This window comes from Salmo salar, chromosome 13 (genome assembly GCF_965601325.2).
Source record: "Salmo salar chromosome 13, fSalSal1, whole genome shotgun sequence".
NCBI classification, from domain to species: domain Eukaryota; kingdom Metazoa; phylum Chordata; class Actinopteri; order Salmoniformes; family Salmonidae; genus Salmo; species Salmo salar.
Window position 1 is genome coordinate 89,634,178 of NC_138303.1, and position 27,139 is coordinate 89,661,316.

General features: G+C 44.0%; 1 protein-coding gene across 1 annotated transcript in view; it reads left to right on the forward strand.

The window, feature by feature from the left end:
• LOC106568078 (unconventional myosin-XVIIIa) overlaps nucleotides 1-27,139 on the forward strand; it is a 111,442-nt gene that overhangs the window by 26,793 nt on the left and 57,510 nt on the right. The window contains exons 3-13 of the mRNA XM_014138085.3: nucleotides 13,283-13,370; nucleotides 13,582-13,688; nucleotides 13,848-14,024; nucleotides 16,595-16,805; nucleotides 16,926-17,169; nucleotides 17,425-17,488; nucleotides 17,749-17,893; nucleotides 22,249-22,260; nucleotides 23,023-23,193; nucleotides 25,497-25,587; nucleotides 25,692-25,884. Coding sequence (XP_013993560.1) covers nucleotides 13,283-13,370; nucleotides 13,582-13,688; nucleotides 13,848-14,024; nucleotides 16,595-16,805; nucleotides 16,926-17,169; nucleotides 17,425-17,488; nucleotides 17,749-17,893; nucleotides 22,249-22,260; nucleotides 23,023-23,193; nucleotides 25,497-25,587; nucleotides 25,692-25,884 — 1,503 coding nt within the window. The remainder of the gene's footprint in view (nucleotides 1-13,282; nucleotides 13,371-13,581; nucleotides 13,689-13,847; nucleotides 14,025-16,594; nucleotides 16,806-16,925; nucleotides 17,170-17,424; nucleotides 17,489-17,748; nucleotides 17,894-22,248; nucleotides 22,261-23,022; nucleotides 23,194-25,496; nucleotides 25,588-25,691; nucleotides 25,885-27,139) is intronic.

The following is a 27,139-nucleotide window of genomic DNA, read 5'->3' on the forward strand; positions in this document are numbered from 1 at the left end:
GAAACCCTCTGTGGAGAGAAAGTGAAATGTGGTGTTGTAATTGCTTTTTATCACCCAGTCCCACCCCTAGTGTAGTGCACCTTGGGTTGAATCTGTTCCATTTCCCTGTGTGTGGGTCTCTCTGCCCCCCTCTCCATGCTCTCCCTCACACCCATCTATTCAGACCAGTGAATGGATCCATACTGCCACGTGTTAGTGTGTGTGTTAGTGTGTGAGGGTGTTGAGAGTTGGTGTGCGTGTGGACTGAGAGGATGTGTCGTGCAGTGCCCTGAGTGGCAGGCTGAAGGGGATAAAATGGAGTCCTTAGTGGCAGTGAGGGGAGCATGGTGTGCCTTTTTGTTTTATAATATATTTTTTATTTAACCTTTTCTTAAACTAAGCAAGTCAGTTAAGAACATATTCTTATTTACAATGACGGACTACCAAAAGGCCTCCTGCGGGGATGGGGGCTGGAATTAAAAATGAAATGATAGGACAAAACACACATCGCGACAAGGGAGACACCACAACACTACACAAAGAGACCTAAGACAACAACATACATGGCAGCAACACATGATAATACAGCATGGTAGCATCACAACATGGCAAAAACATGGTAGCAAAATGGCAGCAGCACAACATGGTAGCTGCACAAAGCATGGTACAAACATTTTTGGGAACAGACAACACAAATGTATCCTCGCATGTCTCTGAGACCATAGCCTGTTGGCAGTGACCTCTTTGTCTCTAACACTGTTCCCTCTGTCTCTGTGACACTCCTCTCAGGCTCTCCCTGTCTGTCATCTTCCATAGACCTGCTGTCTGTCTGCTTCCATTTCCCTTCTGCTTCCGCTCACACTTTGCTCTCCCAAATGATGATGAGGCAGTTTTAATGTGTGGAAGTGTCTTTTCACCTCCTGGTAAATGACTCTATTCTCACCAGCTGAATACAATAATAACTCTTTGCCATGTTATAATCTAACATTCCTGTAATAAAGGCTCATTTACACCTTGTTAATTGAGCTTGAGAATCACTTCCTCGCAAGTCATTTGTCAGCCTTGCGTGTGATCACACCTCTTTCTAACAGAGTGTTATCAGGTTGTTTGTAGGCTACTCCCCATCTGCATGGTGTGTTTAATGTTAACTCTCGGCCTGCTTTCTATGAGTGTTTGTGATCAGGTCTATTTACTGTGACTGTATAGTCTGGGTCATGGTCATGACAGAATCTCATCTCATAAATCCCATGGGTCCTGCTTCAGTTTCAACATGTGTAGATAGTCAGCCACACGCTGTCACACGCACACGCACGCACACTGTGGGGATGGATTAGCAGGCTAGGCTGTGCTACAGCAGACAGATTCCACCAGTTTGGTCTAGCCCGTATGCACTGCCTGCAGTTCCATGTTATCCTCCTGGAGCCACTCCCCCTGCCCACCACACCCAATCAGAAGCTGAACACTCTGCTCTCCCTCCAGGCCAGGCATAGACCATGTGTTATGTCACTGGTTTTCTCACAGGGCATTTAAATGTTTTTAAAAAGTACCTTTATTTAGGGGAATTTTATTCTGCAGTAATATTTTTTTCTCAGCGACAGGCTAAATATTTAGTTATCAATGTAGTGTGATGTATTTTTCAACTCCTAATTCAGGTAAAATGACTATTCATATGAATGTTGAATATAGGGCAGTAACTGAAACCTTTCTAGAATTGAAGAAGCAGACCTCAATGTTTTGGAGCTATAGCTCCCTCGTGTGGTGTTAGAAGCAAAGTGAAACTCAGTGAATGAAGAGCAAAGTAAGATGTCCCTCTAGTGGTTGTCTGTGAACTGAGGCTAAAATCTACTGATCAATGCTTTTCTGATGCCTTTTATATGCTGAATACATCATTTGTCCAAATGTATGTTTCTAAATCAAGATGAGCTCTTCATTGGCTCAGTCATTAGCATGACAGATGCTTGCAGTTGTGTTTATCGCCTTCAAACTGTGGTCCTGTTGGTTTGACACCTCATGAATGTAGTTCTCAGTCTTCATCCTACTTCTTCTGTGTATGGTTCGAAAGGGCCGAGGGTTTTGACTTCAGTGTTTCCCCTAGGATTTTTTTTTTTAGCAGTGGTGGCATAGTTAGCGTTGGGGGGCCGGCATGGTAATGGACGCGACCAATGGCGCGGTCTGAGCAAATTGTGCAGTTTTAAAATTTCCTGCAATTCTAAACATTTTGCCATGGCTTATGCCGTGTTCTTATGATATCTGAGTAATTTAAAACATAACCACCAAAATAAAAACGGGTATTCCCAAAATGTTATGGCATGGGACCCCCATTGATTTTGTTATGTTTTAATCACTCAGAAATTTAGAAATGTATACTGTAGCTAAGAAAGTAATACTATGTGTGTTGTGCAGTAAGCTGTTAATAGCCCATGTGCCTCACCTTAACATTTGGTTGATTCTTTAAAAGAAAAAAAAATTCAAAAAAAAAAAATTCCCTCAAACTTTAGCCTACTTTTCTGACTTGGTGGTGCACATTTTAGCCTATAGCCTGTTTTTGGAGAAATGTCATCGAATATTGTAAGAGCTTTCATTGTCTGCTTATATGCCCCCCTTATTTATCCTAAGGTTCTTACTTGGTGTACTGGGAGAACACTAAGAACGGCCCATGTTCTGAATTCTGTCGCTCTACGTTTCAAAAGTGTTGAACAAATAGTTATATTGACTACAGTATGTCCGTCCTAGTTCGCTCATTAATGTCTTAATCGAAATTACGGATTGCTCCTTATCCACTCATCATCCCCATATGCTGTAGTTTGTATGTCTTAATTGTCAGTAGAAACCACATTTGTTGATGCAAGTCAGCCATCTCACTTTTATGTATATTTTAAAGGCAGTAAATTAGGCTGAATGAACTGTTTCGCTGCCTGACAAGGCTCCACTGATGGCCAGGTGTAGCAGTGATAAGGTGTTGGGACTCTGCTGTTGGGACAGCTTTATGTAGGCCCTAACAGTTTGTGGGCACCATTTGTCACTGTTATAGTACAATTAATGTGTTGTTTTTTATTGTTGTAGAGACTTTGCTGGTATAAAACTTTTTTTTGGGGGGGGGGGAAAGAGTATGGCCCAGCAAGATTTACATGCTAAAATCACCACTGGACATAGTACTTTAGTCAAATAAGAGCAGAGTAGAATATTTGAACATATCATGATAACAATAGCTGTGAATGTATTTATTTTATTTTTAGATGAAAAAAAATATTTGCAAAAGGTTGATCTGTTTCCGTAGTGTGAATGTAAAGTGATGTCCTGTCTCCCTGAGGTATCCTTGTATCTCCTGTCTCCCTGTACTAGAGCCGACTCGTTTGAACGACCCATCACTAAGAGCGGCTCATGTAGGTGAACGTTGGGAGCCGGCTCACATATCAGAAGAGCCGAATCTATTTATAAAAAAATTAAGATATGAATAATCAAAAGATTTAAATGAATAGAATTAACTAATTCAAAGAATGAAAAAAGAAATACAATTATATAGGCCTAAATGCTCATGCACCCATATTCGTTCTGACTGTCTGCTCAGACTAACAGCCTCACCTGTTGTTCCTGTCAATCAGACACGCAGTGTCAACCAATGAACCAAAGATGCGTGAGGGAGGGCCGAGCTAACTCGCTCAGTCACACACTTAGCAGCCGAGGAGAGAGAGGAAGGACAGCTGTGAAAACAACAGCTGGAAAATGAATCGGAAGCACAGTAGCATTTGGATGCATTTTAATAATGTAGACAATGTTACAGCACAGTGTAGAATTTGCCAAAACAAAATCCCATTTAATGCCGGTTCTACGCACACCCTACACCGGCATATGTGAACTGTGCACCCAACTGTGACGCTAGCTGTAGCGGAGCTTAAAGAAACTAGCGGGCCTGCTAGTGATAGTGGAGGAGCCAGCACCTCCACACGTGGAGATGTAAGTAGGCCTATGTAAGTAGGCCTATTCCGTAACCCACAGCTACGCAATCTTCTATGGACCAGTTTAGAGGTCGACCGATTAATCGGAATGGACAATTAATTAGGGCTGATTTCAAGTTTTCATAACAATCGGTATTTTTGGACCCCGATTTACTATATATATATATAACACTGCTCAAAAAAATAAAGGGAAAACTTAAACAACACAATGTAACTCCAAGTCAATCACACTTCTGTGAAATCAAACTGTCCACTTAGGAAGCAACACTATTTGACAATAAATTTCACATGCTGTTGTGCAAATGGAATAGACGACAGGTGGAAATTATAGGCAATAAGCAAGACACCCCCAATAAAAGAGTGGTTCTGCAGGTGGAGACCACAGACCACTTCTCAGTTCCTATGCTTCCTGGCTGATGTTTTGGTCACTTTTGAATGCTGGCGGTGCTTTCACTCTAGTGGTAGACTGAGACGGAGTCTACAACCCACACAAGTGGCTCAGGTAGTGCAGCTCATCCAGGATGGCACATCAATGCGAGCTGTGGCAAGAAGGTTTGCTGTGTCTGTCAGCGTAGTGTCCAGAGCATGGAGGCGCTACCAGGAGACAGGCCAGTACATCAGGAGACGTGGAGGAGGCCGTAGGAGGGCAACAACCCAGCAGCAGGACCGCTACCTCCGCCTTTGTGCAAGGAGGAGCAGGAGAAGTACTGCCAGAGCCCTGCAAAATGACCTCCAGCAGGCCACAAATGTGCATGTGTCTGCTCAAACGGTCAGAAACAGACTCCATGAGGGTGGTATGAGAGCCCGACGTCCACAGGTGGGGGTTGTGCTTACAGCCCAACACCGTGCAGGACGTTTGGCATTTGCCAGAGAACACCAAGATTGGCAAATTCGCCACTGGCGCCCTGTGCTCTTCACAGATGAAAGCAGGTTCACACTGAGCACATGTGACAGAGTCTGGAGACGCCGTGGAGAATGTTCTGCTGCCTGCAATATCCTCCAGCATGACCGGTTTGGCGGTGGGTCAGTCATGGTGTGGGGTGGCAGTTCTTTGGGGGGCCGCACAGCCCTCCATGTGCTCGCCAGAGGTAGCCTGACTGCCATTAGGTACTGAGATGAGATCCTCAGACACCTTGTGAGACCATATGCTTGTGCGGTTGGCCCTGGGTTCCTCCTAATGCAAGACAATGCTAGACCTCATGTGGCTGGAGTGTGTCAGCAGTTCCTGCAAGAGGAAGGCATTGATGCTATGGACTGGCCCGCCCGTTCCCCAGACCTGAATCCAATTGAGCACATCTGGGACATCATGTCTCGCTCCATCCACCAACGCCACGTTGCACCACAGACTGTCCAGGAGTTGGCGGATGCTTTAGTCCAGGTCTGGGAGGAGATCCCTCAGGAGACCATCCACCACCTCATCAGGAGCATGCCCAGGCGTTGTAGGGAGGTCATACAGGCACGTGGAGGCCACACACACTACTGAGCCTCATTTTGACTTGTTTTAAGGACATTACATCAAAGTTGGATCAGCCTGTTGTGTGGTTTTCCACTTTAATTTTGAGTGTGACTCCAAATCCAGACCTCCATGGGTTGATAAATTGGATTTCCATTGATTATTTTTGTGATTTTGTTGTCAGCACATTCAACTATGTAAAGAAAAAAGATTATTTCTTTGATTCAGATCTAGGATGTGTTGTTTAAGTTTTCCCTTTATTTTTTTGAGTAGTGTGTGTGTGTGTGTATATATATATATATACTGCTCAAAAAAATAAAGGGATATATATATTTAAAAAAAAAAATGGAATAAAATATATATATATATATATTAATTAATTAATTTTTGGGGGGATTTTTTTGTTGAATTTATATATATAATTTATTTTTTTAGAATATATATATTTATTTATTTATTTATTTCACCTTTATTTTACTAGGCAAGTCAGATTAAGAACACATTCTTATTTTCAATAACGGCCTAGGAACGGGGGTAACTGCCTTGTTCGGGGGGATTTGTTTTTGCAACCTTCTGGTTACTAGTCCAACGCTCTAACCACCTGCCTTACATTGCACTCCACAAGGAGCCTGTATGGCAGGCTGACTACCTGTTACGTGAGGGTAGCAAGAAGGTAAGTTGCTAGCTAGCATTAAACTTATCTTTATAAAAAACTATCAATCTTAACATAATCACTAGTTAACTACACATGGTTGATATTACTAGTTTTTCTAACGTGTCCTGCGTTGCATATAATCGATGCTGTGCCTGTTAATTTCTCATCGAATCACATCCTACTTCGACAAACGGGTGATGATTTAACAAGCGCATTTGCGAAAAAAGCACTGTCGTTGCACCTATGTACCTAACCATAAACATCAATGCCTTTCTTTAAAATCAATACACAAGTATATATTTTTAAACTTGCATATTTAGTTAATTATGCCTGCTAACATGAAATTGTGTCACTGCTCTTGCGTTCATTGCACGTAGAGTCAGGGTATATGCAACAGTTTGGGCTGCCTGGCTCGTTGCGAACTCATTTGCCAGAATTTTACGTCATTATGACATACCATTGAAGGTTGTGCAATGTAACAGGAATATTTAGACTTAGGGATGCCACCCGTTAGATAAAATACGGACCGGTTCCGTATTTCACTTTAAGGAAAAAATGTTTTGTTTTTGAGATGATCGTTTCCGGATTCGGCCATATTAATGACCTAAGGCTCGTATTTCTGTGTGTTTATTATATTATAATTAAGTCTATTTGATAGAGCAGTCTGACTGAGCAGTGGTAGGCACCAGCAGGCTCGTAAGCATTCATTCAAACAGCACTTTCGTGCGTTTTGCTAGCAGCTCTTAGCAATGCATTGCGCTGTTTATGACTTCAAGCCTATCAACTCCCAAGATTAGGCTGGTGTAACCGATGTGAAATGGCTAGCTAGTTAGCGGGTACGCGCTAATAGCATTTCAAACGTCACTCGCTCTGAGACTTGGAGTAGTTGTTCCCCTTGCTCTGCATGGGTAACGCTGCTTCGAGGGTGGCTGTTGTCGATGTGTTCCTGGTTCGAGCCCAGGTAGGAGCGAGGAGAGGGACAGAAGCTATACTGTTACACTGGCAATACTAAAGTGCCTATAAGAACATCCAATAGTCAAAGGTATATGAAATACAAATCGTATAGAGAGAAATAGTCCTGGAATAACTACAACCTAAAACTTCTTACCTGGGAATATTGAAGTCTCATGTTAAAAGGAACCACCAGCTTTCATATGTTCTGAGCAAGAAACTTAAACGTTAGCTTTTTTACATGGCACATATTGCACTTTTTCTTTCTTCTCCAACACTGTGTTTTTGCATTATTTCAACCAAATTGAACGTGTTTCATTATTTATTTGAGGCTAAATTGATTTTATTTATGTATTATATTAAGTTGAAATAAGTGTTCATTCAGTATTGTTGTAATTGTCATTATTACAAATAAAGGTAAAAAAAATCAGCCGATTTAATCGGTATCGGCTTTTTTTGGTCCTCCAATTATTGGTATCGGCGTCGAAAAATCATAATCGGTCGACCTCTAGACCAGTTTATGCCAAAGTCTATGTCTGTAGCAAAACAAGGCCAAATTGATATTGCATTGGCTAAAATGATTGCCACCGATTTCCAGCCATTTTCGATCGTGGGTGACAGAGGTTTTAGAAATTACAGCAATAGTCTAAATCCAATGTACACAATTCCAAGCAGGAAAACCCTTTCAAAATCACTTATTCCACAACTGTATGAGAGCACACAGGTTTCAGTGCGGGAAAGAGTCCAAAAAGCTACTGCAGTTTGCCTTACCACTGACTGCTGGACATCAAGGGTAACCACTTCTTACATGTCGGTTATTTGTCATTTCATTGAAGATTTTTCGATGTCTAGCTGTCTTCTGGACTGCTTTGAGTTCAGCGACAGACACACCTTAGAGAACTTGGCCTCAGGTACCGTTGAGAATGGCAAGTAGATGGAAAAGTGTTCTCTTGTGTTAGCGACAATGCAGCTAACATAACCAAAGCCATTAACATTTTTAAATGGACCCATCATCAATGTCTTGCCCACACAATCAACCTGATTGTAAGAGATGCTCTGAAGGTGATGATGCCCTCTGTGGACAAAGTGAAAGCAGCTGTGGAATACTTCCACAGGATCACAGTAGGTGCTGAAAAACAAAAGTCTACACAACGCCAGATGGGGATGCCTGAGCTGAGGTCTAAACAAGACTGCACTACAAGGTGGAATTCAACATTTTATATGTTGAAGTGATTTCTTGAGTCAAAGGATGCCATCATCTCTACCCTGGCCATTGTCAATGCACCTGTTGATGAGTAACCAGTTTAATGTTTCAAGTGGGATGCTGCAGTTTTGCACATTGTTATTTATTTTTCTTTGATATGGTGCAATATTATTATGCTGTTCAGATTGTATTCGTTTTGAATTGTTACATTTATATGCACTTTTTATATACATTACAAAAGTTATACTTTATATGCACATGTGTAATAGCATCCTTTTTCATAACAAACCAATGCATTTCTTAAATACATTGTGGTTAAGGTAGAGTATGATTTAATTACAATTGTTTTAACACCAATTGTAGTCAAACTATGGCAAACTGTTTGACTTGAAAAAATACAAAACATATATTTTTTTAAAGAGCCGTTTGGGAGCCTAAAGAGCCGTCTCTTTTTGGTGAGCTGAGCCGAACGAGCCGGCTCACTACCCTGTTTCATATGTATCCATTCCATCCTGTTCCTTATGTCTTCTGTCCTCAGTGCTGCCTCAGCCTGCATCTTCCTACTGCCCTGCTGGTAGTAGCTAGTGTGAAGACACCAGTCCTTCCTCATATCATCTCCTACTTTCTATCACTTTCAGACTTTCTGTTGATCTCTCCATCTACCTCCCTCTTTTTTTTCTCCCTCCTTCCTGTCACCACCTCTCCCTGCTCAGCCCATGACTTCTAGGCCGCTACCATGGCTTATAGTTTGTGCTTTTCATTCTGGCGGCAAAAGGGAAGTCTTGTTTTATCTTTGTTTGCCTTCAGTAGATTCCTGCACATTGCTGACAGTCTTTCTAATCATTTGCTAATACTGATGTCTGCTGAGCTTTAGGCTGAAGAGAGATTATTTTGTCTGTAGACAGAGGAAAGATGTTAGTGGTAGAGATGCGTGATGTTCTTGCATGTAGACTAAGCTTCACTTCTGGGTTTGATCAGCCTCTCTGGTAGGTTGAAGTTGAAACCAAGCCAGCCTCAGATGTGTAACGTCGCTGTGTGCTTTTTGATGGTAGCATCTTTGCATGTAATGTCAAAGCTTCAAGGAACCTACTTCTAGGTTGTTAGAGGTCACAGATTTTTCTTCTCTCAACCAAGTGGCACTCCCCTCACCCGTGTAATTGACTCTCAGGGTTTTCAGGGTGTTTTTCAGAGATGAAGCATAGAAGACTGGCATCTCCTAAGCCTTTAGTTGGGTATACAATAGAACACCATATTGCCTGCTTCATGTAATTGTCAATAAAAGCCTTTGACACTTATGAAATGCTTGTAATTATACTTCAGTATTCCATAGTAACATCTGACAAAAATATCTAAAGACACTGAAGCAGCAAACTTAGTCAAAATTAATATTTGTGTCATTCTCAAAACTTTCGGCCACGACTGTAGGTTCCGGAGCTGGTCCCTACAGAGGAGAACCACAGGCGTCTGAGGAAGAACTTCACCGGAGCTGGCTCTACTGTAACTTCCTCTCTTTCCGCCTGTATGTCTGCCTGATCTGCTGTGCTATTACCCAGTCTTACCTTGCCATGGGCCCCTGCTACCCTGCTGTGCATCAGCATGGGGACAGGTGCACTGTCTGATGTGGCCCCAAACTGGTGTTGACCACTAGCAGCAGGGTTTGAATTATGGAGGTGCCCTGTGGTGTTGTAATTGGAACCCTGACTAGCAGCATCAGTGTTATGTCTTTTCAGTTTAGAGTGTATAGCCTACGTCAGTCTGCCATATGGCCTCCTATCATGGCTTAGGAGCTCTCCTTAGTCCTATGGATAAGGTCTCATATGAATAAGGCTCCTGTGTGGGTCCTCATTTGCCCGATCCACAGGACTATCTATGTTCTGATATTTATGTTTTCTGTCCTTTTGGCATTCACTTTCTGACAAATGGGTTTTCATTTCCCCTGAGGTTGAAGCCTGTTTTCTTTAATGTTGGATTGAGACTGTACCTGTTGATTCCAGATCCCAGCTGTCACATCCACTCTAAAAACAGTTTTTAATATCTCCTCAGTCCTCCTTCTGCCGTCTCATCTCTTCTTCTCTGTGTATCCGGTGACGTCTCTCAGGTACTGTCCGTCCCCTGTCACTGCTCTCACACAAGGCCTGGCCGGAGTGTGTGCTCATGTTTCGTGCTGGAGTGTACGCCTGCTCTCTTAACTGACCTCTCTGTCCCCTACCCCTGTCTCACCCCCCCCCCCCCCCCAGGGGTTCTGCATGCACCCCATACATGTTCCCTCACCATGATGCTGTGGACTGAAGTCTTTCCCTCTGTCCGTGAAGCAGTGCAGGGAGTCCCAGTAATGACCTACCCTCTCCCACAGAGACGGCCTTGGCTGGACATAGTAATTTAGACTGGTAAAGCTAGAAGGATTAACGTGTTCTTTCAGTTGACCACAGTGATTTTATTTTGTTTTTCACAGCCAACGTGTGGGTGTCAGTTATTTTCTGCATGTGTTATCCTAAATTCCACCCAAATTCACAAAAGATACTTGTTACTTGGCTGTTGGCATGTGTTTTGGGCATGCAGTATTGTCCTTAAAGTTGACCTCTGGATTGACCCCCTCTTCCTGCCCTCCTCCAGACATGGGTCGATCAGGACCCCGTGGCCCTCCTGCAGGTGGCCCACACGGCTGCCTCTCAACCCAAGGTCTGCCCACTGCTATGCCTGACTGCAATACCCCATGCATCTCCCTCAGTCCTGCCCTGGACGTGTTGTGTGTGTGTGGAATCACAGAGCCTACATCCTCAGCAGGGATTTTGTTTCTGTGATGAACTGGTAGAATATTGAGAAACTAATGAAATGCATGACTTATTAAGCCTTTTTTATCTGATGATGAAGTGAGTTCCTCAGTATTTTACCATGTCTAGTAGGTTTACAGTGAGTGTATGCTTGTCTAGGGATGTGGCTTGCTTTTCAGTATGATTTTCAGATCCTGTTAGAGGAAAACCTGGTAACTCAAATTGCACGAGTTCATCCACAGATTAATTGTAATATGATGTTTGTTCATATTATCTCTTTCACATTCTTCATAAATATTTGTGGTGAAGCCAGTCCAGTCATGTGTTGTGCTGTGTAATGATGTTCGGTTATGTAGCAGGCTTTATTCGTGACTCCCTATCCTTTCAGTGAGAGTGGGCTCTCAGTACTTTGGTTGCAGGGAGTGATCTGATGGTAACACAGAGTAGAGACCAGGGGCCTGCCTAGTGGGCCATGAGGGGCTTTCTGGAGGCCAGGTGGGGGTTTGGGAGGTAAGAGTGTGGGGGGAGTGGGTGTTCGGGTCAAGTGTTCCATGGGGAAGAACAAAACTCCTCCTCCCTCACGGAGAGGATGACACTGCAATGCAAAACCAGAGCCCCTTTCCCACTTGTTCCTGTCCTCCAGTTTAAAGATGTCTGGTTACTGAGCATGACAACCTTTCCACTGGTGTTAATACATCTATCTCAGTCATCTCTCTGGGTATACATGCAGTGCATTCAGGAAGTATTCAGACCCCTTCACTTTCTATACATTTTGTTACGTTACAGCCTTACTATAAAATTGATTAAAAAACATGTTTTACTCATCAATCTACACATGCTACCCCATAAGGACAAAGCAAAAACTGTTTAAAAAAAAAAAAAAATACATTTTTACAAATGTACAAAAAACTGAAAATCACATTTAAATAAGTATTCAGACTGTTTACTCAGTACTTTGTTGAAGCATCTTTGGCAGCGATTTCAGCCTTGAGTCTTCTTGGGTATGACGCTACAAGCTTGGCACACCTGTATTTGTGGAGTTTCTCCCATTCAATGCAGATCCTCTCAGGCTCTGTCAGGTTGGATGGGGAGTGTCGCTGCACAGCTATTTTCAGGTCTCCAGAGATGTGCGATTGGGTTCAAGTCTGGGCTCTGGCTGGGCCACTCAAGGACATTGAGACTTGTCCCGAAGCCACTCCTGCGTTGTCTTGGCTGTGTGCTTAAGTTCATTGTCATGTTGGAAGGTGAACCTTTGCCCCAGTCTGAGGTCCTTAGCACTCTGGTGCAGTTTTTCATCAAGGATCTCTGTACTTTGCTCCGTTCATCTTTCCCTCGATCCTGACTAGTCTGTCTGTCTCCCTGTCGCTGAAAAACATCCCCACAGCATAATGCTGACACCACCATGTTTCACCGTAGGGATGGTGCCAGGTTTCCTCCAGATGTGACGCTTGGCATTCATGCCAAAGAGTTCAATCTTGGTTTCATCAGACCAGAGAATCTTGTTTCTCATGGTCTGAGAGTCTTTAGGTTCCTTTTGGCAAACTCCAAGTGGGCTGTCATATGCCTTTTACTGAGGAGTGGTTTCTGTCTGGCCACCCTACCATAAAGGCCTTATTGGTGGAGTGCTGCAGAGATGGTTGTCCTCCAGAGGAAATCTGGAGCTCTGTCAGAGAGCTCCAGAGGGAAGAATCTTGGTGGTTCAAAACTTCTTCCATTTAAGTATGACGGAGGCCACTGTGTTCTTGCGGCCCTTCGATGCTGCAGAAATGTTTTGCTACCCTTCCCCAGATCTGTGCCTTGACACAATCCTTTCTCTGAGCTCTACGGACAATTACTTTGACCTCATGGCTTGGTTTTTGCTCTGACATTCACTGTCAACAATGGGACCTTTTTATTTTGACAGGTGTGGGTGCCTTTCCAAATCATGTCCAATCAATTTAATTTACCACAGGTGCACTCCAGTCATGTTGTAGAAGCATCTCAAGGATGATCAATGGAAACAGGATGCACCTGAGCTCAATTTCGTGTCTCACTGGCAAAGGGTATGAAAACTTATGTAAATAAGGTAGTTTTTATTACGTTTGCAAAAAAATGAAACCTGTTTTCGCTTTGTCATAATGGGGTATTTTGTGTAGATTGAGGATTAAAACATTTTTTTTTAAATCTATTTTTAGAATAAGGCTGTAACATAAAGTGTGGAAAAAGTCAAGGGGTCTGGATACTTTCCAACTGCACTGTACACCTCTGCGCCTGCCTTCTAGCTTTTCTTCTTTTAGAAATGTACTAACCCTGTCTGGGCCTGCTCTCTCACAGGTGAAGACTGAGGAGCAGATAGCTGCTGAGAAGGCCTGGTACGGGACTGAGAAAGTGTGGCTGATTCACAAGGATGGATTTTCCTTGGGTTAGTAGAGATGAACGCCAACATACACCCCAATATGATCAACATTTAAGCATGTTCAATTTGCTCTTGATATCCTGACTGAAGTAATAAGCCATACTGGTATTGAATTTGTAAATGTGTTCAATATAACACATGATGCAGCCTAGACAAACATTTTCTCTGTGGCTGTAGATCATAATGATACTGAATCTGTTCTGACTGGTCACCACAGCGACCCTGTTGAAGACGGAGCCAGGCAGTCTGCCAGAGGGGACAGTCAAGATCAGACTGGAGAGCGACGGCTCGTTGCTGGATGTGCATGAGGATGATGTGGAGAAGGTAAACCTAAACTCACCAAAATGTACATGGTGATTGGCCCCTGAAGTGCACCTAATTGAATTGTTCTCCTATTGGATCTGAGTACTTTTATTGGGTCATTATCTGAAGAGAAGTGGTGTATCACCTCTTTGAACGCTGTCCTCTAACCCATGTGTGTAGGCAAACCCTCCATCGTTTGACCGCGTGGAGGACCTGTCCTCGCTGCAGTACCTCAATGAGTCCAGTGTGATGCACACCCTGCGCCAGCGCTACGGGGGCAACCTCATCCACTCCCACGCTGGACCCAACATGGTGGTCATCAACCCCATCAGCGCTCCCTCCATTTACTCTGAGAAGGTACTGTTCTGGTTGGAGCCTGCGGTTAGCAGGATAGGGGAGGGGATATATTCTTGGAGAGTAGCAAGTACACCAGAGTTTTTACATTTGAAATTATTATACAACATTCTTGCAACCAATATGATTTATTTATTTACATATTTATTTACATATTGCTCAAAAAAATAAAGGGAACACTTAAACAACACATCCTAGAACTGAATGAAAGAAACAATCTTATTAAATACTTTTTTCTTTACATAGTTGAATGTGCTGACAACAAAATCACACAAAAATAATCAATGGAAATCCAATTTATCAACCCATGGAGGTCTGTATTTGGAGTCACACTCAAAATTTAAAGTGGAAAACCACACTACAGGCTGATCCAACTTTGATGTAATGTCCTTAAAACAAGTCAAAATGAGGCTCAGTAGTGTGTGTGGCCTCCACGTGCCTGTATGACCTCCCTACAACACCTGGGCATGCTCCTGATGAGGTGGCGGATGGTCTCCTGAGGGATCTCCTCCCAGACCTGGACTAAAGCATCCTCCAACTCCTGGACAGTCTGTGGTGCAACGTGGCGTTGGTGGATGGAGCGAGACATGATGTCCCAGATGTGCTCAATTGAATTCAGGTCTGGGGAACGGGCGGGCCAGTCCATAGCATCAATGCCTTCCTCTTGCAGGAACTGCTGACACACTCCAGCCACATGAGGTCTAGCATTGTCTTGCATTAGGAGGAACCCAGGGCCAACCGCACCAGCATATGGTCTCACAAGGGGTCTGAGGATCTCATCTCGGTACCTAATGGCAGTCAGGCTACCTCTGGCGAGCACATGGAGGGCTGTGCGGCAACCCCAAAGAAATGCCACCCCACACCATGACTGACCCACCGCCAAACCGGTCATGCTGGAGGATGTTGCAGGCAGCAGAACGTTCTCCACGGCGTCTCCAGACTCTGTCGCGTCTGTCACATGTGCTCATTGTGAACCTGCTTTCATCTGTGAAGAGCACAGGGCGCCAGTGCGAATTTGCCAATCTTGGTGTTCTCTGGCAAATGCCAAACGTCCTGCACGGTTTTGCGCTGTAAGCACAACCCCCACCTGTGGACGTCGGGCCCCCATACCACCCTCATGGAGTCTGTTTCTGACCGTTTGAGCAGACACATGCACATTTGTGGCCTGCTGGAGGTCATTTTGCAGGGCTCTGGCAGTGATCCTCCTGCTCCTCCTTGCACAAAGGCGGAGGTAGCGGTCCTGCTGTGGGTTGTTGCCCTCCTACGGCCTCCTCCACGTTTCCTGATGTACTGGTCTGTCTCCTGGTAGCGCCTCCATGCTCTGGACACTACGCTGACAGACACAGCAAACCTTCTTGCCACAGCTTGCATTGATGTGCCATCCTGGATGAGCTGCACTACCTGAGCCACTTGTGTGGGTTGTAGACTCCGTCTCATGCTACCACTAGAGTGAAAGCACCGCCAGCATTCAAAAGTGAGCAAAACATCAGCCAGGAAGCATAGGAACTGAGAAGTGGTCTGTGGTCTCCACCTGCAGAACCACTCCTTTATTTGGGGTGTCTTGCTTATTGCCTATAATTTCCACCTGTTGTCTATTCCATTTGCACTACAGCATGTGAAATTTATTGTCAATCAGTGTTGCTTCCTAAGTGGACAGTTTGATTTCACAGAAGTGTGATTGACTTGGAGTTACATTGTGTTGTTTAAGTGTTCCCTTTATTTTTTTGAGCAGTGTATATATATATATGTGTGTGTGTGTGTGTGTGTGTGTGTGTGTGTGTGTGTGTGTGTGTGTGTGTGTGTACAGTGAGGGGGGAAAAGTATTTGATCACCTGCTGATTTTGTACGTTTGCCCACTGACAAAGAAATGATCAGTCTATAATTTTAATGGTAGGTTTATTTGAACAGTGAGACAGAATAACAAAAAAATCCAGAAAAACGCATGTCAAAAATGTTATAAATTGGTTTGCGTTTTAATGAGGGAAATAAGTATTTGACCCCCTCTCAATCAGAAAGATTTACACTGTAGAAACGTTGAGGATTGAAAGGTTCAAAATGTTTGTGAAATGTTAGTGTAGTTGAAAAATATGTCAATTAGAAATCCAAACGGATGGTCTTAAGACATAGTGTAGATGGGAGGGGTTGAGGGGAGCTGAAAGGTGGGACTTAAAAGGATTAAAAACAAATAAGATAACTAATGTAAAAAATTCTGTCTGTAAAATGTATGTATGTATAAGCTGTAAATAGAAGCCCAAGTATTGTTGGCCATTAGTTTACTCCAATTAGGGGAGGTGTGGTAGGGTTAGGGGGAAATAATAAAGAAGGAAGAAGGATTGTAAATGATGCAGACAATTACATTGATAGAACCCACAATCTATCTGTAATATTAAAGCTGAACTACACCCCACAACAACAACAACAACAACAACAACAACAACAACAAAATTACAAAAATATACATGAACACCAGAAAGAGAAATTAGGACTGGATTTTTGAATTGGAGAGGTTGTTATTCTCACCATTATAAAGTCTCCTCACCTCGCTCTCTCGCTCTCTCTCGCTCTCTCGCCAGGTGATGCACATGTTTAAGGGGTGCAGGAGGGAGGACACAGCGCCTCACATCTATGGCGTGGCCCAGTCAGCCTATAGGAATCTGCTGACCACCCGTCAGGACCAGTCCATTGTGCTACTGGGAAAGAGCGGCAGCGGCAAGACCACCAATTGTCAACACCTGGTCCAGTACCTGGTCACCATCGCTGGCAGCACTGGCAAGACCTTCTCTGGTAGGTTTTGAGGGGAATGAACATGCAGTAGGTTACAGAACAAGTTATTTACATTTTTCATTTGAAAGTCCATTATTTGCCTGCTATTTCCTATTTGGCCTGTTTCTGTGTGTCTCCCAGCGGAGAAGTGGCAGGCAGTCTACACCATCCTGGAGGCCTTTGGGAACAGCTCCACTTCCATGAACGGAAACGCCAGTCGCTTCTCTCACATCGTGTGCCTGGATGTTGACCAGGCTGGTCAGGTGGCCTCGGCCTCCATTCAGACCATGCTGCTAGAGAAGCTAAGAGTGACTAGGCGGCCAGAGGGAGAGTCCACTTTCAATGTCTTCTACTATATGATGGCTGGAGCTGACAGCTCTCTCACGTAAGCTGTCATCTTCCTCAGACCTCTGTGTGGAGTGGACCTACACCCTTGCCGAACTCTCTCTCGCTCCCTCTCTTTTTCTCTGCTCCCTCTCTCACCTTTCTCCCTTTCACCTCTCCATCTTACTCTCTCTCACTCTGTCCTTCATTTACTTTAAAGTGTGAGTTTTGAAGGTCAGAAACTCTTGAGTAGTTCTGTCATGTATACTCTTGTCATTGTGACTGAATGACAGCTTGTCTCATATTGCCTACCCAGGACTAAGCTGCACTTCAACCACTTTGCTGAAAACAGTGCTTTTGGAATTGTGCCTCAACCCAAGGTAACTCTACCCAGGGCCCCAAGGACCTTGTGAGAAAGACCTTGTCAGTAAAGTTTTATTTGGTTTTGTGTGAATAGACTCGTACTGCTTTTTATGCGAGTTTTTTTAATTTAATTTTATGCTGTATTTCCTATGTAACTTGTTGTGTAATTGTAAGATGCAGGGCTCCCAATGGGACTCCCTGTTAAATTAAAGGTGCAATTCTATTAAATATAGTCCATATAAACAACTGTCGTTTCTCCCCCCCCATGCTCGCCCAGTCTGAAGACAAGCAGCGGGCCTCCCAGCAGTTCACCAAGCTGCAGGCAGCCATGAAGGTCCTGGGTATCAGTGGGGAGGAGCAGAGGGCCTTCTGGCTGGTCCTGGGGGCCATCTACCACTTAGGGGCTGCAGGAGCCACCAAGGGTAAGGAGCCTACTCTGAGACCATGTCAGATGTTCAGTCCACAGGCTAATAATGCAGCTGTATTCTGTATTTAAATTCCATGAAACACTTCCATGACAGATGCATGTTTTCTGTATTCAACAAAAATAGAATACATTTGCATAGTGTAGTTGAAAGAGTAAAGCCAAGCAAAGAGACACTGGGTGTATTCTGAAATAAGAGTTCATGGTGCTGCAGCTGCCATCAATCCAGGGCCTTTGTTTGTTTCAAGGAGCTTTTCAAGCTGAGAACATTGAGGACATTTATGTGACAGTTGTGAAGTCTATGAGCACTTTCAATAATTCCATGTTTTACCATCTGCAGGGGAGATTTTCATTGCATTCCTTTACCGTTCAACCACCAAAATGGTTGGTGTCAGTTTGAGACAGTTGGGCGACACCTGAAGAGTTTTAACTTCTCTGGGCTAGGTGGGACGTGACCGTCCCACACTATTCAATAGCCAGTGAAATGGCATGGCGCGAAATACAAAACAGCAAAAATCTCATAATTTCATTTTCTCAAACGATCAACTATTTTACACCATTTTAAAGATAAGACTCTCGTTAATCTAACCACATTGTCCGATTTCAAAAAGGCTTTACGGCGAAAGCATAAAATTAGATTATGTTAGGACATAAACTTCACAAGAAAATCCACACAGCCATTTTCCAAGCAAGGACATGCATCACAAAAACCAAAAGTACAGCTAAAATATTCACTAACCTTTGATCTTCATCAGATGGCACTCATAGGACTTCATGTTATACAATACATGTATGTTTTGCTCGATAAAGTTCATATTGATATCCAAAAACAGCATTTTACATTGGCGCGTGATGTTCAGAAAATGTATTCCCACCAAAACCTCTGGTGAATGTGCACATCAATTTACAAAAATACTCATCATAAACGTTGATAAAATTTACAACAGTTATTGAAAGAATTATAGATACACTACTCCTTGACGCAACCGCTTTGTCAGATTTCAAAATAACTTTACGGAGAAAGCACATTGTTCAATATTCTGAGTACATAGCTCAGCCATCGAAGCAAGCTATACAGCTACCCGCCAAGTTCTGGCAGCAACAAAACACTGAATTAGTATTATAAAGATTCTCTTACCTTTGCTGATCTTCGTCAGAATGCACTCCGAGGACTCCTACTTCCACAAGAAATGTTTGTTTTGTTCGAAATACTCCATATTTATTTCCAAATACCTCCGTTTTGTTCGTGCGTTCAGATCACTATCCAAAGGCATAACGCGTGAGCGCAGTACCAGAGACGAAAAGTCAAAATGTTCCATTACCGGTCGTAGAAACATGTTAAACGTTGTTTACAATCAATCCTTAGGGTATTTTTAACATAAAACGTTGATCATTTTCCAACCAGACAATGGCGTCTTCATTCCAGGAGAAAAAGGAACGGCGTGCTCGTGGGATCGCACATCACCAAGCCCTTTGTCCATAGGCAGTCCACTCATTGACTGAGCTACTATTCTCTGCCCAGTAACAGAAGGATGAAAACTTTCTAAAGGCTGTTGACAGCCAATGGAAGCCTTAGGAAGTGCAACGTGACCCCACACACTGTAGTTTTGATAGGGATTCAAAAGAAGAACATAAATTCTCAGATTTCCCACTTCCTGGTTGGATTTTTCTCCGGGTTTTGCCTGCCATATGAGTTCTGTTATACTCACAGACATCATTCAAACAGGTTTAGAAACTTCAGAGTGATTTCTGTCCAAACCTACTAATATATGCAATTATTTGACTCTGGGCCCGAGTATTAGGCAGGCTTTTCATCCGAAATCAAAAATAATGCCCCCTATACCCTAAAAAGTTAAGTGATCCAACTCAAGAAGCAAAAAGTCCCAGCCCAACTTCAGCCTTAGCTGACTAAATGCTTTGCCTTGTCATTGGAAAGCTCTGTCTGTTTGCTGCTGTGCCTCCTCAGAGAACAACCCATTGTGTTTAATTGCTAAACTCAGCAAAAAAAGAAACGTCCCTTCACCGATCTTCATTGTAAAGGGTTTAAACACTGTTTCCCATGCTTGTTCAATGAACCATAAACAATTAATGAACATGCACCTGTGGAACGGTTGTTAAGACACTAACAGCTTACAGATGGTAGGCAATTAAGGTCACAGTTATGAAAACTTAGGACACTAAAGAGGCCTTTCTACTGACTCTGAAAAACACCAAAAGAAAGATGCTCAGGGTCCCTGCTCATCTGCGTGAACGTGCCTTAGTCATGCTGCAAGGAGGCATGAGGACTGCAGATGTGGTCAGGGCAATAAATTGTGATGTCCGTACTGTGAGACGCCTAAGACGGCTCTACAGGCAGACAGGACGGACAGCAGATCGTCCTCGCAGTGGCAGACCATGTGTAACAACACCTGCACAGTATCGGTATGTCTGAACATCACACCTTCGGGACAGGTACAGGATGGCAACAACAACTGCCTGAGTTACATCAGGAACGCACAATCCCTCCATCAGTGCTCAGACTGTCCACAAAGGCTGAGAGAGGCTGGACTGAGGGCTTGTAGGCCTGTTGTAAGGCAGGTCCTCACCAGACATCACTGGCAACAACGTCACCAGACAGGACTGTCAGTGCTCTCTGCTGACAAGTCGCGGTTTTGTCTCACCGGGGGGATGGTCGGATTCACGTTTATCATCGAAGGAATGAGCGTTACACCGAAGCCTGTACTCTGGCGCGAGATCGATTTGGAGGTGGAGAGTCTGTCATGGTCTGGGGGCGGTGTGTCACAGCATCATTGGACTGAGCTTGTTGTCATTGCAGGCAATCTCAACTCTGTGCGTTACAGGGAAGACATCCTCCTCCCTCATGTCGTACCCTTCCTGCAGGCTCATCCTGACATGACCCTCCAGCATGACAATGCCACCAGCCATATTGCTTGTTCTGTGCGTGATTTCCTGCAATACAGGAATGTCAGTGTTCTGCCATGGCCAGAGAAGAGCCCTGATCTCAATCCCATTGAGCACGTCTGGGACCTGTTGGATCGGAGGGTGAGGGCTAGGGCCATTCCCCCCCCAGAAATGTCTGGGAACTTGCAGGTGCCTTGGTGGAAGAGTGGGGTAACATGTCAAAGCAAGAACTGGCAAATCTGGTGCAGTCCATGAGGAGATGCACTGCAGTACTTAATGCAGCTGGTGGCCACACCAGATACTGACTGTTACTTCTGATTTTGACCCCCTTTTGTTCAGCGACACATTATTCCATTTCTGTTAGTCACGTGTCTGTGGAACTTGTTCAGTTTGTCTCAGTTGTTGAATCTTGTTATGTTCATACAAATATTTACACATGTTAAGTTTGCTGAAAATAAACGCAGTTGACAGTGACATTCCTTTTTTTGCTGAGTTTATTTGCCTGACAGCCCAGAATGAGATGGATTGTTTACACTGTACTAATGAAAATGAATGTGTGCGCAGTTGGAATGCTTATTCACATTGTCTAACGTTGCCTTCTCTGCAGTGTCAGTCATAGAGGAAATTGGTAATGATCCCAAACAAACACTCTTCTGGTTGTTTTTCTGTCTAATACTGTTTTGATCTTCTCTTCCTCTTGTCTCTGAAGTGTTAATTGGCTGTTTAATAGGTTAATTGGATTCCATGCTGTATCACAACCAGCCATTATTGGGAGTCCCAAAGGGTGGCACACAATTGGCCCAGTGTCGTCCGTGTTAGGGTTTGGCCGGGGTAGGCCGTCATTTTAAATAAGATTTTTTTTCTTAACTGGCTTGCCTAGTTCAATAAATACAATTTAAAAATAAAGATACATATTTGTTGTGTTACAATCTGTCAGATTGACCAAAAAATCTGTCAGTTGCCACTTGGTGGAAATATGTTAATACATGCTGCCCTCCTATAATACTACAACATCTTTGTGGTATTATAGAGAGTTTAGAAATGGGTGAGTTCATTTGAGGTTTGATGAAACACCCTAATGATAAGCAGTGCAGTTTGACTAGGTAACACCAGAGGGCAGCATAGACCTTTATTTATCATGAGTTGCAGTGTCAATACTAAAGAAGTACATGACTTTATCAACCTGCTATCAGTAGAGCTGAATGAACGGGAGGTTGATTGGGTATTCTGACAAGTGTGGGCTGTTCTACTCCTCAACTCTCAGTACATTGTTTTCCAATGAAGCTCCTGAATGCAGTGTGTTGGTCAGACCCTGTTAAGGCATGCCCATTGCTGCTGTTAGAGTGGTGTTTGTCTTCATGTACTGTATACATTGCTACTGTTGCTCCAGCTGTTCTGTTCTAACTACCTGTTCTTACTTGCATGTTGCATGCTGCACCCCTTGAATTGCAGACGCAGACAAAGGTAAAAACACCCCTCTCCATATTGTTATGTTCTGACTCTGTGCTTTTATTGCTGTGAGCAGACATGGTGGCATTAGCATTTTAATGAAGTTCTAAGTCTTTTTCTTTAATTGCCTTTTTGCTTGTCACAACATGGTGGTATGTGACGCTCTCATAGGCCCGATGAAACAGGGTGATACCAGCATTCCTCAGTCAGAAGCACAACTGTCTGATGTTCCCCAGTCAGTCGCCCTCTTAAGTGTCTGAGGGAGGGTTCCTCTCCAATACCACTGAAATTAAAAACCACTTCTATCCACTCACTCTCATCACCCATCCACCAGACATGGTTTGCAGACCGAGGCTCGTGCTTCTGCAACTTCATACTTTGGAATGATAGTCCCTGTAATTATTTCCTGTGTATGTCTGGATGAAGGATTTAGCTGCGAGGAAAAATAACATTGAAAAAATGTTAGAGCTTTTTGAACTACGTTAAATGGTATTGACAAAAAAGCTTTAAGCTAATGGGACTGTAGAGGAGAATTTAGAATTTATACCATTTAGATGCACAGTACCTTGAATGTGGTTTGTATAGGCTTCATTTCACTATCCTGATGAGGTTGTTATTGTTAGCTCTTCTACTATCACAGCTGTGTTAGCCTGGGTAGGGTCGACTTGACCCAGACACACACCGCCTCTGTCAACTGCATTCTCCTGTCGTGGATAGACATACTGTCCCCATGGTTGTTGGCAGAGGTGATAATGGTTGTATTTCTGTTTGTCTCAGCCGGTAGGAAACAGTTTGCACGTCATGAATGGGCGCAGAAGGCTGCCTACCTGCTGGGCTGCACTCTAGAAGAGCTCTCCTCCTCCATCTTCAAGCACCAGGCCAAGGGCACCCTGCCCAGAGCCAGCTCTATACGTCAGGGGACAGACGATGCAGCAGGAGACTTCTCAGGTACACCTGGGACTACACACACACGGTCCCTCAGCTCATCACCTAGGGGACACGACACGCTTCTCTGAAAGTTAAAGCTTATCCAAGTAATGACTACCGCAGTGGTTATTGATGGGTAGGTATACAAAAAATATCAGGAGGATTTTAGGAAGTCTTCCTTATGCATTGCCCTTGAAATTCTAATTTGATTCCATTGATTATTTCTTTTCACATGTACAGTACCTCAGAGTTTTCAGGGGTTGACCCACATACTTTGAAGGACATGTATGCAGTCAGAACCTTATCACAGGAGAACTGGACAGTTAGCCTTTATTTTACCTTGTCTATGTCCTCCCTTCCCAAACGCAGAGATTTCTCCCTCCAGCCACCTTTAGCTCAGTAGCTATTCCTGGATATGGTAGATGGTATCATTCCGGCCCTGTACTCTGAACCTTCCTAGATTACACTGCTTTGTGGCCAAACTCAGACTTTCCAGAATTTCTCAGATCAAAACACACAACATCCATGCCTCATGGCACTGGGCACCTGGTAAACCTTACTGACATGGGATAGCTTTCTCATCTACGCACACTGCCATGAGGCGTACATGTGGATGTTGTGTGTGGTTTGATCTGAGCACTGCTGACAAGTCAGTCTAAACCTTCCTAGATTACTCTGCTTTGTGAGTAGAATACAGAGCCAGTAGGATACAATAATGTTGCCACCCATCAGACATGGTTGGGATTTACCTGTCTTCCTCTGTTACCACCTCAGATTCAGGGGCAATAGTACTAGGTTTAGTTGGTTTCCTGCAGTTATCCCATTTCAAATGTCACACTCACTGGAGTGAGCCAAGCATTCCATGCCACTGCTATGTACAGTGTTTCGGAAAAGTATTCAGATCCATTTACATTTTCTACTTTTTGTTACGTTACAGCCTTATTCTAAAAATGATTAAAAAAAAAATTCCCATCATAATGACAAAGCAAAAACAGCTTTTTAGATTTTTTTTGCAAATGTATAAAATAAAAAAAACCTGAAGTATTACATTTACATAAGTATTCAGACACTTTACTCAGTACTTTGTTGAAGCACCTTTGGCTGCGATTACAGCCTTGGCACACATGTATTTGGGGAGTTTCTCCAATTCTTCTCTGCAGATCCTCTCAGGCTCTGTTAGGTTGGAAGGTGAGCGTCTCTGCACAGCTATTTTCGGGTCTTTCCAGAGATGTTCAATCGGGTTCAAGTCCGGGCTCTGGCTGGGTCACTCAAGGACATTCAGAGACTTGTCCCGAAGCCACTCCTGTGTTGTCTTGGCTGCGTGCTTAGCGTCGTTGTCCTGTTGGAAAGTGAACCTTAACCTGCTCTGGACCTCAGACTGGGGTTTTAATTTCTCTGTACTTTGGTACGTTCATCTTTCCCTGGATTCTGACTAGTCTCCCAGTCACTGCCTCTGAAAAACATCCCCAAAGCATGATGTTGCCACCACCATGCTTCACTGTAGGGATGGAGCCAGGTTTCCTCCAGGTGTGACGCTTGGCATTCCCGCCAAAGATTTCAATCTTGGTTTCATCATACCAGTGAATCTTGTTTCTCGTGCTTTGAGAGTCTTTATGGGCCTTCTAGGCCTTCCGTCTGGCCACTCTACCATAAAGGCCTGATTGGTGGAGTGCTGCAGAGATGGTTGTCCTTCTGGAAGGAACTCTGGAGCTCTGTCAGAGTGACCATCGGGTTTTTGGTCACCTCCCTGACCAAGGCCCTTCTCTCCTGATTGCTCAGTTTGGCCGGGCGGCCAGCTGTAGGGAGAGTCTTGGTGGTTCCCTTCCCCAGATCTGTGCCGCAACGCAATCCTCTCTCGGAGCTCTACGGACAATTCCTTCGACCACATTGCTTGGTTTTTGCTCTGACACACAGTCGGCTGTGGGACCTTATATAGACAGATGTGTGCCTTTCCAAATCATGTCCAGTCAATTGAATTTACCACACGTGTACGCCAATCAAGTTGTAGAAGCATCTCAAGGATGATCAATGGAAACAGGATGCACCGGAGCTAAATTGAGTCTCATAGCAAATGGTCTGAATGCTTATGTAAATAAGGTATTTCAGATGTATATTTGTAATAAATTTGCAAGAATTTCTAAAAACCTGTTTTGTCATTATGGGGTATTGTGTGTAGATTGCTGAATTTTTTTAAAATCCATTTTAGAATAAGGCTGTAAAGTAACAAAATCAAGGGGTCTGAATACTTTCTGAAGGCGCTCTATGCTGCCTGATTTGATGGGGACGTTGTTGTGAATTTGTCTCTTCACCTATTCTCCCACCAGGTTCCAAGGCCACAGCCATGGAGTGTTTAGAAGCCATGGCATCTGGGCTGTACTCAGAGCTCTTCACCCTCCTCGTCTCCCTCATCAACCGGTTAGTCACCACTTTACCAGAGATAGAGGGAGATGACGCAAGCATGCACCACTACAGCTGGTTCTCAGTTTTTTTTGGTCTGACTGTGTGTCTGTGTGTGCCAGTGCTCTGAAGTCCAGCCAGCACTCTCTGTGCTCCCTGCTCATCGTGGACACCCCGGGCTTTCAGAACCCTCGCTGGGCCAAGCGGGAGCGCGGAGCCACCTTTGAAGAGCTCTGCCATAACTACACCCAGGAGCGCCTGCAGACACTGTTCTATCAGCGCACCTTTGTACAGGAGCTAGAGAGATACAAAGAGGTAGCTTAATATGCACAGTACACACACACACTAACTCGTATGTAAACACACACACACACTTTTAAGGATTCAAATACACATTCTCACATACAGGACATAAGATGACACACTATTACTTCCTGTAAGCCATGGCAAATTAGAACTTCATAGATCTCATGGTTTCCACCCCTTCATCAATACTGTCAGTCACACAGTGAACCCATATAATGGCCCATGTGATTGCCATTTCTCCTCCCCTGCCGGGCCCAAAGCGAGTTCACTCATCACTGGCTGTATGAACTGGGTTGAGCTGCTTACAGGGCCTCGCTGGCTGATGAAGAATAACACCTCTCTTTAACTGCCTCTTCTCTTCACACAGCAGATCTACTCTCTAATGCTAGTATATACACCCGCCATAATAGGGCTGAATTATCCCTGACAACTCTGTCCTAACTGATGTGTGGCTAATCACCCCCATTGTACAAAACACAATGGTTTCACTTTCATAGCCTGTAGCCGTTTATCAGCAGTTTATGAGCAGATCTACTCTCTAATGCTAGTCTATAAACCTGTCATAATAGGGCTGAATTATCCCTGACAACTCTGTCCTAACTGATGTTTAATCACTCCCATTGTACAAAACACAATGGTTTTACTTTCATAGTCTGTTGCCATTTATCAACAGTTTGAGCAGTTTATAACATTGTATTACTATTGTTATGTACATTTACATTTTACATTTACGTCATTTAGCAGACGCTCTTATCCAGAGCGACTTACAAATTGGTGCATTCACCTTATGATATCCAGTGGAACAACCACCTTACAATAGTACATCTATCTTTTTTTGGGGGGGGGGGGGGGTGGTTGGAACGATTACTATATCCTATCCCAGGTATTCCTTAAAGAGGTGGGGTTTCAGGTGTCTCCGGAAGGTGGTGATTGACTCCGCTGTCCTGGCGTCGTGAGGGAGCTTGTTCCACCATTGGGGTGCCAGAGCAGCGAACAGTTTTGACTGGGCTGAGCGGGAACTGTGCTTCCTCAGAGGTAGGGGGGCCAGCAGGCCAGAGGTGGATGAACGCAGTGCCCTTGTTTGGGTGTAGGGCCTGATCAGAGCCTGAAGGTACGGAGGTGCCGTTCCCCTCACAGCTCCGTAGGCAAGCACCATGGTCTTGTAGCAGATGCAAGCTTCAACTGGAAGCCAGTGGAGAGAGCGGAGGAGCGGGGTGACATGAGAGAACTTGGGCAGGTTGAACACCAGACGGGCTGCGGCGTT